The following is a 14,319-nucleotide window of genomic DNA, read 5'->3' as shown; positions in this document are numbered from 1 at the left end:
TTTATATCCATGCTCAGGTGCCAAGGATCTCAGAAAGTAAATGACTGTGACTAGTAATAATCAGATATATAGAGATTAAAGATGCATGTGCAAACATCAAATGCATTAAAAGTGAACTTATCTGTATGAAACCATCTATTTTAAAAAGAAATGGAGATCTCTTACAAGGTTAAACCCTCATTCAATTTTATGTCTTATAAGGGTTATACTGAGTTCAATATTGTATAACTGTATTAATTTAACTGTGAACCTCAAAATTTACAGCTAATTTTGAAAGAGAAGCATCTTTGCTCTGGAAATTGTTATTGAATATGGTAATGCTGTAATGAAATGTTTCTAATCATGTGGTTATTAAATAATTTTAAAAAATGCAACAATAAGGAAATGAGCAATGCAATTAGGAATTAGGCAGACGATTTCGCAGGTACCAAGGAGGTGCACAGAAGCAGCATGCGCTGAGGCACAGCATCTTAGGAAACTGTAAACTAAACAGCGGTGTGAGGGTGGGGGAGTTGGAGTTCTAGCTGAGCATGCATGAAGCATGGGTTCCATCTCCAGGACGCATTACACGTAGTACCGCAGTGTACACCTGTAAGTCCTGCACTTGGGACCCTCGGCTGCACAGCAAGTTGACCTGCTCTGCACGAGACCCTACCTCAAAAAAACCAAACAAAAAACAAAAACAGCAATGTGAGTCTACTTCATACTTATTAAAGAGGCCGAGTCAGAATGCTTCCAACACCAAATGCTGACGAGGATGTGAAACGAGGGACTTTTATTCCCTGCTGGTGGGAATAAAAAATGGTACAGCCACTTTGGAAAGCAGTTTGGCAGTCTCTTTCAAAATGAAACATGCTCTCAAAATATGAACCAGCAATCACACTTAGCATTTCCCCAAATGATCTGAAGATTTATGTACACCAAAAACATGCATATAATGCTTATGTCAGCTTTAGTCAGAAGCCTAAAACATGGAAGCCTCCAAAATAGCCACCGAAATGGGCTAAACCAGGGCTGGAGAGACAGCTCAATGGTAGAGTATTAGCTGCTCTTGCAGAGGACCCGGGTTTGATTCCCAGCACCCGGCTAACAATTGTAACTCCAGTTCCAGGGGATCCAACGCCCTCTTCTTACCTCCTCAGGCACTGCATGATATGGGTGCACCTACCCACATGCAGGCAATACACTCATACACATAAAAATAATAATAAACCAGGCATGGTGGCGCACACCTTTAATCCCAGCACTCAGGAGGCAGAGGCAGGCATATCTCTGTGAGTTCAAGGCCAGCCTGGTCTACATACTAAGTTCCAGGCTAGCCCCACTATAGGGAGACCCTGTCTCAAAAAGACCAAAAAATAATAATAAAGAAATGGCTAAAGAAGTTGAAAACCCATACAAAGGAGTATTATTCAGAAGGAAAAGAAATGAGCCGTTGAGCCATGAAAAAAAACATGTAGTGGAGGTAGAGAGAGAGAGCTCCATTGGTAAAGTGCTTGCTAGGCAAGGATGTGGACCCAAATTCAATCTCTAGACCTCACAGGGAAGGTGAGTGGCATGTGCCGGTAATCCCAGCACTGCTGAGGCAGAGACTGGAAGGGTCCTGGGGCTCACCAGCCAGCCAGCCAGTCTAGCCTAACTGGTGAACCTTCGGTCTCAAGGAGAAGAAGGCCCGCCTCAGATACTCAGGTGGACCTCCAGCATCCACACATACACTCACACAATCCACACACACACACATCCACATCCACATCCACACACACACTCACGCAATAACAAAACATGGAACTTCAAATGCATACCACTACGTAAACAATTTAATCCAAAAAGGCTATATACTCTGATTCTAACAAGACGGCATTTTGGAAAAGTTGAAACTACAAGAAGATCAGTAGCTGCCAAAGGTTTGGAGGCTGAGAAGCAGAGACAGGCGGCCCAACAGCTTTGAGGGCAGTGAAGTCACTGTTTGAGCCAGTGACAGTGGGTGCCCAGCATTACCGTTCTACGAAGAGCACAACACACAGAGTACATCCTGATGTGCACTGTGGACTGGGTTATAGTGACATTAATATCGGTCCAGTTTTAATACATGTGCCAATAAAGTAATAGGGACACTGCACGGGAAAGAGAGACTATGAGGGAACTTTGTACTTCTGATCATCTTTCATTAATCGTTGAGCTACTTTTTAAAAAAAATTAAGTCTATTAAATTTTTTTTTGGTCTTTTTGAGACAGGGTCTCCCTGTAGCCCCAGCTGGCCTGGAACTCACTATGTAGACCAGGCTGGCCTCAAACTCACAGAGATCTGCCTGCCTCTGCCTCCTGAGTGCTGGGATTAAAGGCGTGCGCCACCATGCCCAGCAAGTCTATTAATTTTTAAAGATGAAATTATGGAGGTTTTCCTGTGCATGTTTACTTAGATGACATCTCTGATCTGTGGAATTAGACCAATGAGACAGAGAACACTTGGATATTCCAAGGCCACAGCTAGCCATAGCTAACCAGCTATTCATTTGATTTTGTAGTGATGGATCAAACCCAGACCTTGTGCATGCTGGCAAGTCTCTACCACTGAGCCATATGCCCAGCCCTGAACTGAACACCCTCCTCTAGTTAGAGATACAGCTCAGTTGGTAAAGCATTTATCTGGTATGGCTGGGGCCCTGGTTCGATCCTCAGCATCACTGAAAATAAGCAACCCCTCAAAAAATAGAGTAAGGCATGTTCATTGTACAACTAAATAAAATAAAAAGTCAGAGATTGAAGAGATAGCTCCATAGTTGAGAGTGCTTGCTGTTCTTCCAGAAGACCTTGGTTCAGTTCTCAGGACCCATGTTGGGCAGCCTACAACTGCCTATAACTCCAGCTCCAGGGGATTCTGAAACCCTCTTCCTGCCTCCACAGGAACCCACACTCAGATGTGCGCATATATATATATACACACACACATACACTAATAAATCTAAAAATAAAACACAAATTTCTCTGAGCATATATATTTTTTAATGCGTATGCATGTATTGCCTGCATGTAGGTAAATGTACCCAGTGCTGCACTTGGGAGGCAGAGGCAGGCAGATCTCTGTGAGTTTGAGGCCAGCCTGGTCTACATAGTGAGTTCCAGGACAGCTGGGGCTCAAAAAGACCCCCCCCCAAAAAAATTTTAAGCCAGCAAGGAATTTTTACCAAGGTTAAATTTCTTAGATGTCTGCCTGTAGTGTCAGGTTCGCGAGGTCCTGAGTCTGTGTCTTTAAGTTAGCAGGAGACAATACACATAAAGTTGTTCCAGGACAGCTGGGGCTACAAGGAGACCCTGTCTCAAAAAGACAAAACCAACAAAAACACAAACAAAACAAAACAAAAAAACCCTTCAGGGGCTGGAGAGATGTCTCAGTGGTTAAGAGCCCTGGCTGCTCTTGCAGAGGACCCAGGTTCCATTCCCAGCACCCACATGGTGGCTAACAACTGTCCATAACTCCCGTTCCAGGGGATCCGACACCCTCTTCTGACTTCTGCAGGCATTGCACAACATGGGTGTACTTACATACAGGCAATCAATACACTTATACACATAATATAAAAATTATAAAATATTTTTTAAAATGAAGAAAACCTTTGGAAGAGCACTCATCTTAAAGAAATGCCTTTTTAAAAGACACAGAAATCCGTGCTGGATGTAGTGGTGCATGCCTTTAATCCCAGCATTCAGAAGGTGGAGGCAGGGGGCAGTTTGAGTCCAGCCTGGTCTACATAGTGAGTTCCAGATGAGCCAGGGCTATATAATGAGACCCTGTCCCAAAAAAGACTCAGAAATCAGATCTAAACAAAGTTAAAATTCTTGAAACTAGATCATTTAGATCTCTGGGCCCCTGGGTTCAATGGCTCCTCTTGTGAGTGCTGCTTTATTCCTTAGTCAATTCCTTGAACTCATGAGAAACATCTTTGTAATTTGTGTTTGGGTGTGTGTGACTGTTTATGTGTATGCAGGTGCACTGTGTGTCCATAAGCCTAGAGGTCAGAGGTCAACTTCAGGGGCTGTTCCTCAGGCACCATCCACCTCAGAAGAGGGCATCAGATCCCCAGGAACTGGAGTTATTCCTACCCTCCATATGGGTATTGGGAATCAAACCCAGACGGGTCCTCTACAAGGGCAGTTTGTGTTCCTAACCACTGAGCCATCTCTCCAAACCCCCACCTTGATTTTTTAGATAGACTCCCTCACTGGAACTTGGGGCTTGCCAATTTGGTTAGGCTAGCTAGCCACTGAGTCCCTTCGTCTCTCCATCATGCCTGTGCCATCATGCCCAGCTATTGATACGAGTGCTGCGGATTGAACTTGGGTCTTCAAGCTTGTCACCTGATCGAGCTCTCTCTCCTCCTTTGGGAGAAAAACACTTTAATACGTTAATCAGAATTATTTATTTTGAATGTGTAGGACTTTTGGCTACCGGGGTGCCTGTCAGTCGTGTTTCCTTTCTATAACTAGCTTTTGTTTTCCTATTTGCTCTGCTTTGTTTTTCTATTTATGGGGCCTATGTGTGAAGCGGCAACCACAAGGCCGGGAAGCCCAAGCATAAGGCTGGAAGGAAAGCCAGGGCACGGGCCACTGCAGCAAGCATACCGACTGCTGCGTGGCCTGAGCGCGTCCTTTTCGTCCATCTTCTGCAGAGGTCTGCGCCTTGAGCACGCCGCATCTTCTGTTTCATCTTCTGAAGACCTTAGTTAAAACATAAGGTTTAGTTAGTTTTGGCCTTGAGTAAAAATTAATTTGGATTATCCTTGTGCTTTGAGTCACTTGGAGATGCCCTTTTGCTTTAGAGCTGTGGTTTACATTCAGAGCGGGGAAAGGATTTTCCCCTCTCTCATAAACCTCAGGGGGGTTACTTTCTCAAAAAGAAACCAGTTGATTAAAATGTCTCAATCAGTTCTAAATCCAGAACAGGGATGGAAATCTGCTCCTTGATAAGCAGCAGCAAATTAAAAACAAGTTGGTAAGTGAGGTCAGTCTCTTTAACGTGTCAGGTTGCAACCTAATTTTTGTTTGTTTGTTTGAGGCAGGGTCTCCTTGTAGACCCAGTTGGCCTGGAACTCCCCACGGAGAGGCTGGCCTCAATCTCACAGACATCTGCCTACCTCTGCTCCTGAGTGCCGAGATTAAAGCGGTGCACCACCACACTTGGCTATAACCCAACATTTGAAGCTTTAAAATTACATTTATTTTTATTCAGTGTGTGTGTACACGCCTGTGTGTGTATGCCATAGTCACAGGACAACTTGTGGAAGCCTGTTCTCTCCTTCTACCATGTGGGTCCCAGGAATCAAACTCAAGTCTTCAGGATTTTTATTAAGCGCCTTTACGCACTGAGTCACCCTGCCAGCCCACAACCCAGTCTTTTAAAGATTTAAAATCAGAGCTGGGGGAGATGGCTCAGGGTGAAGCGCTTCACCTGCAAGTATTGAGAACCTTTGGTTGGACCTCGGGCATGCACGTGACAAGCTGGGTACAGTGGAGTGTCCTGGGACCTCAGCACTGGGGAGAGAGACAGGAGGCTCCCTGGAGCTTGCTGCTTAGCCAAACCACCTGAATCTCTGAGCTCCAGGTTCAATGAGAGAGTCTCAAAAAACAGAGAAGCAACTGAGGAAGACACTGGGCATCAGCTTGTGGCCTCTACATGTATGCACCCCTACACACATCTATGTATGTTCATACATGCACACACAACTACACACAACACCCCTTGCTTTGCATTTGAATTTTTTAATTAATTAATTTACTTTTGATCTTTTTGAGACAGGATCTCCCTGTAGCCCCAGCTGACCTAGAACTCACTATGTAGACCAGGCTGGCCTCGAACTCACAGAGATCTGCCTGCCTCTGCCTCCCAAATGCTGGGATTAAAGGCGTGCACCACCACGCCCAGCCTTAATTAATTAATTAATTTTTTAATTTTATATGTATGCGAGTATTGCTTGCATGTAGGTAAGTGCACCCATGTCATACAATGCCCACAGAGGTCAGAAGAGGCTGTCAGACCCCCTGGGACTGGAGTTACAGATGGACAGTTGTTAGCTGTCATGTGGGTGCTGGGATTCGAACCCCAGTCTTCTGCAAGAACGACCAGTGTTCTTAACCACTGAGCCAGCTCTCCAGCCCTAATTTTTATTTTATGTTTATGAGTGTATTGCCTGCATGTATGTAAGTGCACCCATGTTGTGCAATGCCTGTGGAGGTCAGAAGAGGGTGCTCAATTCCCCTGGAACTGGAGTTACAGATGGTTGTCAGCCACCATGTGGGTGCTGGGAATTGAACCCGGGTCCTCTGCAAGAGCAGCCAGTGCCCTTAACCTCTGAGCCATCTCTCCAGCCCCAACAATTTGAATTTTTATAAGCACAGCAGTATGATTCTTACCAAGGGCCTCCCTTCCCTGTTTGCCTCTAGAGACTAACAATCAAGTCATCACAAACAAAACTGTCCTACATTTAAAAAGAATGAAATGATTTTTTTAAGGAGTTCTATGATCAAAAGTTGACTTAATTAAAAGCTGATACTCAGGTTATAATTTCTAGAAGGCCTTTGTTCACTCTACAGGAACTTGCCTCTCTCACAGAAACTTCGGAAGCTCCTTTTTCTCAAACACCTGCTAACTGTATGTTCCTTTGGGGAGTAAAAACCCTTGCAATCAGCTTCTTCAGACCTGCTCTTCCCGTTTTCTCCGTGGCCACCTTCCACCTTCCATCCAGTTCACTTCTGCTTGCCCTTTAATACACTGCTCTGAGAGTCAGTGGATCCAAAATTACTAGGAGGGAACATCATTGTTCTGGCTACCACAAAAAAGGGACCCGCAGGAGTCTCTTGGTGACATGGAGACCTCTGAAGGAACAGAGTCTTCACCTTGTTCCCTTCTAGGGGTCCTGGCTTTCTCAAATGGCCCCAAGAGTCATGCGCAGGCTCCCCTCAGGTCTGAAACACTGCACTCTGATCACTTTAGAGGTACCAAGCACTTGACCTCTGAGTTTACAGCCACTCACTGGCAAGAGCTCAAGTTTTAAAGGAAACCCACAGGGGTTCTAATGAGTGGCTGTTACTGTAGGGAAAATGCTGACTTATCTACACATGTTCTTTGTGTGTTTGGGTGAGAAAAGCCTCAGCTTTCTGACTGGGTCAGACAGAATCTTACAATAAATGGTAATTTACTACAATTGGGCTATGACCCCAGAGCACAAGCCCACCTTGACAAGGGGTACAGTGAACACTTAAGAGGCCACCAGTAACCAAAAGTACAAACCCAGCTGGACTCCTGTGGGCAGATGAGCTGCTTACAAAATGGGCACCTGCCTTAGGAGGGCATCTTTGCAGTGAGATAAGTACTAGAAAAGCACTGCCTAGCACAACTCTGCACCAGTTCCCTTGTAACACTTTGCCTTGGCTTTGGAAGCCCCAAAGTTGCAAAAATAAGAGCCTTAATTTCTCAAGATCTGATTACTTAGGCCCCAGAAGCTACAAAGGCCCTGTTGGTCATCAATGTGGTGATTCAGCTAAACAGAAGCTAAGCTGAGGTGACAATACCCGCTGGAATCCTAGCACTCAGGAGGTAGAGGCAAGAGGGTCAGGAGTAAGTCCAGCAGCAGCCACATAGTCAATTCCAGGGCATCCTAGGCTACAAGACCCTATCTCAAAACAAAACCACCCAAGAAGAAACAGAAGCTAAATTTCCAAGCCACTTATCTAATAAAATTCCTGTCATGTGAATGTAACTTTCTGGTATTCATCTGGATACATTTTTTAAAAGATTTTAAAAACTTTACATGTCTGAGTGTTTTGCCTCCACGTAGATAGACCATCTGCGATGTCCGTGGAGGCCAGAAAAGGGTGCTAGAACCCGCAGAACTGGAATTACAGACAGCCGTGACCTGCCATGTGGGTGCTGGAAACAGAACCCAGATCATCTCTGAGAGTAGCCAGTGCTCTTGACTGGTGACCATTTCTCCAGCCCCTCGGCTGGCTATACTGTACAGCCTTCTGAATTTTCTCTTGCATCCACTGCTTTCTTGTAAAATTCTGTAATACGTTTCTGTGATTTTATGATATCTTGATATCCACTTTGAGTCTTTCTCCGTGTCTCACTGACAGGCCTCAAACTCCTTGGAGAAACCTGTATTTTCTTCAGGCTTCAGAGATGTAAACTGTCTTCATTAAACCCTGGAAGCCAGTTCCTACAGGCTGAGCACCCTTCATCTGAAAACCTGCTAACTGCAACGTGCCGAAACCAAAAACTGGGAACTTTTGCAATCCAGGCTGCTTCTCCTGTGTCTGTCAGTGACGCTCTGAAATCAACTCTATTTGTTGCAACTATTTCTTTGGTTTATGTACCAATTAAATGGCATTTGCCCTTGATATTCTGATACTAGTAATTATAACTCATTACCCTCCTGTTGAAGTTGTAGAGACCTCCTGAACAGAAATACTGACTGTATTATTAAACGATGCTGTGAGAGTTGTAGCTGTAGCTCCAGAGCTTGCCCATCAAGGTGGGCACTGAGTTTGATGATGCTCACCATCACAGACAGACAGACACCAGCTTCAAGTCTATCTAGCCCTGTCAGAAGCCCTCAGTACTGAACAACAATGTCAGGAGAGTAAATAGATAAACAGAAGAGCCCATACCTGCTCGGAGACAAAGCCTTCTCCTCCACATGGGGATCATGACTAATCCCAATTTCGCTGTTCTGCTTGGAAACTTCATTAACTTTCTCTGTCACACCTGTAAATCAAAGAACTTGTGGTAGACAACAGTAGACACAATCTAAGTCTATTCTATTCAGAGAGTCACTTAATCTAGTGTTTTTTTTTTTAATGTTTTCCTTTTACTTTTGAGACAGGATCTTCCTGTAGCCCCAGCTGGCCTGGAAATTGCTATGCAGACCAGGCTGGCCTTGATCTCAGAGATCTGCCTGCCTCCTGAGTGCTGGGACTGAATGTGTGTCCAACCACGCCTGGCAGTTCACTCAATCTAGCAGACCCAAATTTATACCACAGATTCACTCAACCACACTAGTCTGAACCCCATGATCCATCAAGAGTACTGGCGATTGTCAGAAGTCCAACATGGGGGGAAGATTGTTCATAAAAGCATTAAGTAAAACTGAATAAAAGCTATTCTCTTATTATAAAGCTGCAAAGAAACAATTTGTGATTTGTAAAAAAAAAAACAAAAAAACAAAAAAACAACACTTGCTTACTATGTCAGCTTTTTTCTGTGTCTGGTGCCACCCACCACAAAAGCCAAATTCTCCCCACAGATAATACTCAGATGTTAGTGTGTAGCACAGAAGTTATTTGGTCTTCTAAGTCAGAAGTTCCCAGATTTCAGGATTTCACTGACCAGTAAAATTCCCAAAAGAGTTTAAGCAACTAATTGCAATTTGCCGAGTTCATATTTTGTCAAATATGACCAAGCAAACAAAAATTCTCCTTTACCCAAACCATCAGAGCTATGATGTCATTAAAAAGATAGTTAACCTCGGGGAAAAAAGAAATGAAAGAAACTACCGAGAAAATAAAGGGCAATCGTTTAACCTGACACTGCATAGCTGTAGGAAACACATACGCCGTATCATCAGTCAGTTTCCCCAGACACTTCCCTAAGACTTCAGTCACAGATTCTTGGTGATCGCTGTCCTGCTTTCACAACACAGACTTTTGCACTAGTACAGCTGACAGCAAGCTATGTCCCAGGCTGTCATGACGAAGTCGGAACATGGAGTTGCACAAAGCAGATTTCTCACTCAGTGAAACCTCACAGAAAACTACCCGGCTTCAAGATCTGGAGGGAAACAGAGAAGCCGGGAAACTAGTGAAGGAGGAAATGAACAGATGGGATTCACTATGCTATTTGGTTGCTTTTGTAAATGTGCATTTTCAAATACATGTGTATGATGTGTTTGGGGCAGGATGTGTGCACACCTGGTGTGTGTGTGCAGCTCAGAGCTCAGAGGACAACTCTGTGGAGTCAGTTCTTACTTTCCACTTTTACAAGGGCTTCTGGGATTAAACTCGGGTCATCAGACTTGCTTTACCTCCTGAACCATCTTGCAGGCCTGTAAATGTATAATTTTCCCACAGTAAAGAGATTTTTAAAAATTAAACAAAAAACCAAATTTATTGTAGAGAAGATTACATAGGACAATAATACCCCTTTTCTTAGAAAGATGACATAAGTCATGACTATTAGCTGTCAGACGGCAGAGAGGAAATCAATACATATATAGAGAAAAAGAACAGAATACTAACATATTAACAATGTACACGGTCACTGTAGTTTACTTTTCAACAAATTTGAAATATTTCCAAATGAAGAGGAAAGGTGATGATGGCCATTCATAAAAATCCAGAGTCCTTGCTTAGGTTTTTAAAAGTGACTGGGCCAGGCACAGTGGTGCACAGCTTTAATCCCAGCACTCAGGAGGCAGAGGCAGGCAGATCTCTGTGAGAAGGCTGATGCTCCTTCATTTCTGCAGCTTCTCTGAGTAAGTGCAGCCAAAGCAGCCGGCAAAGCACAACGAAAAGGAGCCGGGACTGCTCAGTGAAGTGCTGAGAGCAGGTCGCACCCTCCAGCTCCAAATCAGCCCCACCATTCTCAAAACCAAGCACCGAGTCACTCCAGAACATCTCTAATTTAAAGTTCACTTTTACTTTATGTGTGTGAGAGTTTTGCCTACATGTGTATGCACCACACGCGCGCAGTACCTATTGAGGCCAGAAGTGGGTGTGGGATCTCTAGAACTGGAGTTATAGGCAGTTGCGAGCTCCCACCCACCCCACCCCCAGTGTAGGTGCTGGGAACTGAACCCAGGTCCTCTGGCAAGAGCAACAAGTGCTGTTAACCACTGAATCATCGTTCCAGGCACTAGAACTCTAAAGTTCAAAGAGTAGAGATAACATGTAACTAAAATAGCTTTAAAAATTCAAATCCCCCTCCCCCCAAAAGCCCCAGAATTTTCAATATAAAATAAACTTGATATACAAAATTCCAGAAATGTTAAAGGAATTTGGTTATACTCTTTCTGAGTTATTTTACCTGTGGACTTAAATAGCTACCATAGACCTTTCACCCCACCTCAGCTTCTTATTCAGAACAAGCCAAGATAAGCCTTGGGCTTGTCTGATGTCATTTTGTTAACCAGCAGCGCCCCCACGCGGCAACAAGAGAAAAACTCCAACTACAGCGCGTCAAACTAAATTCAAAGTCCATCTTCAAGAATGTGAACTTCAACAGAGTTGCGTAGAGCAGGTCTATGATCCCAGCGCTCCAGTCTGAGCAAGGAGACAGTCCAGTTCCAGGCCAGTCAAGATTCATCAAGATTTTGCCTCAAAAAAACCCAAACACATGAAGCCAATTGGAACTCAGGTTTGTTGCATTGGGACAACTTCCGGGACATTGTGACAGACACAACCTGAGCCCTGGGAGGCTGGACCTATCATTAAGTGTGGAAGAAAACTGGTACATCAGTATACGCATGCACACTCACATACACACACGCACAGGCACACACAAATTTACAGTGAAGAGCTAAAAAGAACAGGACACCATTAAGTAATGACCTCTGGGGTCTGAATGGGGACCCCTCGGGGGTGGGGGGGGCGGTCCTGGTGGCCGCACCGGGGGCATGGCAACAGTTGTACCCACCGGAAGGATGCTTCTGGGGCCTGCACTCATCCCTGGCCTGGCTCTCCTGGCTGGGTTGACGGGAGCCACCCTCCGCCACGCCGGGGTCCTTCCGGGCCGCCCTCTCCTTCGGCATCTTCTTGATGGTACCTGCGTGGGGAGCCGTGTGCACCGTGGGAAAGAGCCACCTCCAACTGCACCCGGGCCTGGGGCCAATAACATCGGACCCAGAGGACAGCGCAGGCTGGGTCCTCCACTGCCAGGGCTGATGCTCCTCCTCTACAACCAACCTTACCCGCCCCCCCGCCCTCCCCGCTTCCTCTTCCCGGGCCATCCTCACCCCTCCTCCTCCTCCTCCTCACCTCCTCTTCGGCCGGCCCGTCCACTAAGGGGCACCTCCGGACGGCCTCCTGCCCTGGGCCGGGGCTATACTGCCATGGGGGGCGGGACAGAGCAGAGGAACCTGACTGCTGCACCCGGCACCAAGAAGGGATGTGGGCACCGTCCCCCCCCCCACCCAAGGCTGGGGAGCAGGTGGGAGCATCCGGGATGGGACAGCAAACCGTCCAGCCTGGGCCACGCACGTGCACCCTCGGCAGCACGAGGCCCAGGTCTTGAGGGCCACAAGAGCACCTGGAACCACTTAGGCAGGCAAGGGGCAGGTGGAGGTCTCCAGCCTGTGCGGTTGGGGGTGGGGGTGGGGTAGGAGTGAGGAAGAGGATGCGGGGGTGGGGAGCGGGCATTCCTTCTGCACAGTCTGTGCGCTGCTGTGACCTGAGAAACCCCTGCCCAGACCTGCTCAGCCTTCGGGGTTGGGACTCCAGCTAGAAATGGCTCAAACTTTTCCCACAAGATTCCTGAGAAAACTGAGTCCTCCCCTCCTCCATCTTTTTTGATTCTAAATGTCAAGAGGCCGTGGATGTGGCTGGGGGTAGAGTACTACCTAGTATGGTCAACACCTGGGTTCAGTCTCCAGTTACTACCCCCTAGGATAGACAAAGCCCTGGGGGCTCAACTCCCCAACTACAAAAAGACTTGAATTTAATAAAATTATTTGGATGGAGGAAGAGGTGAGTATTTTTTGGGAGAATATTCCAGGCTGTCTTGAATTCCCTGCAGAGGCTGGCCTTGAACTTCTGATCCTCCAGCCTCCACCTCCTGAGTGCTGAGATCACAAGTGAGATCCACCAGGAGGGGCTTATGTGGTGCTGGGAAGGGAACCCAAGGCCTCAGCGCATGCTAAGTAAGCACTCTACCAACTGAGCTCCATTTATTTTGGTGAGTCCCCATTCCCCATCTACCTAGTTCCTGCATTTTAGGAGAGAAAAGGAAAAAGGCTTCTGCTTCCCGCTCTCCTCTTTCCCCTCCATTACTCTGAATCGAAGTATTACTACCAAAGTTTGTTTTGAGGGGTGGAGAGATGACTCAGTGGTTAAGAGCACTGGCTGCTCTTGCAGAGGACTTGGATTGGGTTCCCAGCATCTACATGGTGGCTAACATACATCTATAACTCAAGTTCCAAGGGATCTGATGGCCTTTTCTGGCCATGCATGAGCATGGTGCACTTTCATACATGCAGGCCAAACATTCATACATAAAATAGAAACAAAGTTTACTTTGAAAAAATAAATAAAGCTGGGCGTGGTGGTGCATGCCTTTAATCCCAGCAATTGGGAGGCAGAGGCAGGCAGATCTTTGTGAGTTCGAGGCCAGCCTGGTCTATGTAGTGAGTTCCAGGCCAGTTGGGGCTACAAGGAGACCCTCTCTTAAAAAAAGAAAAAAAAGAAAGAAAAAGAAAAAAATAAAGGCAGCCAAACCTGGTGGCTCAGGCCTATAATCCCAACTACTAGAAGCAAATGTTCAGGGGCTACAGAATGAGTCTGAGGAAACCATGAGAAACAGTGAGATCCAATCTCCAAAAAAACGTTAAAAAAAAAGGTTCAGTTCCCCAATACTGCAAGATTAGATATATATGTATACATCCAGTCTGCAAGATAATTTCTTTAAAAATAGAAGCTCAGGATGTAGCTCACTTGGAAGAATGTTTGTCTAGAAGGTATAAATCCCTGGGTTTGAGTCTCAGTACTGTATAAACTAGGCATGGTGGCACACATTAGTAATCCCAACACTCAGGAGGTGGAGGTGGGAGGATTGGAAGGCTACATATGAGTTCCAGGGCAGCCTGGGATGCATGAGCCCCTGTCTTTTCGAAAAAGCGAAGGGAAGGGAAGAGGGAAAGGAAAAGGAAAAGAGGGAAAGGAAAAGGAAAAGAGGAAAAAATAGAGCTCTAGTTACTGCCCGGCCTACTGTTCCCTTGCAGTGTACTAACCAACAACTCTTCTAAAATAAATAAACGTATCACCTGTAAGAACTCTGCTCTGACAGGGTTCTTTCTAGTGTGGATACTTCTTGCATAACTCATAATTTTGAAGCAGAAATTTATGAAGAAGCCTAAGAAAGTTTCTGTTTTACAAAGTCCATACCAAACCAGGCTTGGTGGCACACGCCTTTAATCCCAGCACTGGGAGGCAGAGGTAGGCAGATCTCTGTGAGTTTCAAGGCCAGTCTGGTCTACATAGTGAGTTCCAGGACAGCTGGGGCTACAGGAAGACCCTGTTTCAAAAGAGGAGGGAGGGGAGCGAGGGAGGGAGGGG

General features: G+C 45.8%; 1 protein-coding gene across 1 annotated transcript in view; it reads right to left on the bottom strand.

Moving 5' to 3' along the window:
- Positions 1 to 11,914, bottom strand: part of Tcp11 (t-complex 11) — a 24,169-nt gene extending 12,255 nt beyond the window's left edge. Inside the window, 3 exon segments of the mRNA XM_029566930.1 lie at positions 4,621 to 4,716; positions 8,665 to 8,761; positions 11,687 to 11,914. Of these exon segments, the coding sequence (XP_029422790.1) occupies positions 4,621 to 4,716; positions 8,665 to 8,761; positions 11,687 to 11,801 (308 nt within the window). The 5' untranslated portion in view covers positions 11,802 to 11,914.
- Positions 11,915 to 14,319: the final 2,405 nt, after the last annotated feature.

Source organism: Nannospalax galili, unplaced genomic scaffold, assembly GCF_000622305.1.
Source record: "Nannospalax galili isolate Female #2095 unplaced genomic scaffold, S.galili_v1.0 scaffold538, whole genome shotgun sequence".
NCBI classification, from domain to species: Eukaryota; Metazoa; Chordata; class Mammalia; order Rodentia; family Spalacidae; genus Nannospalax; species Nannospalax galili.
Note: the sequence above shows the minus strand (reverse complement) of the source record. Positions and strands in the feature narration are given on the sequence as shown.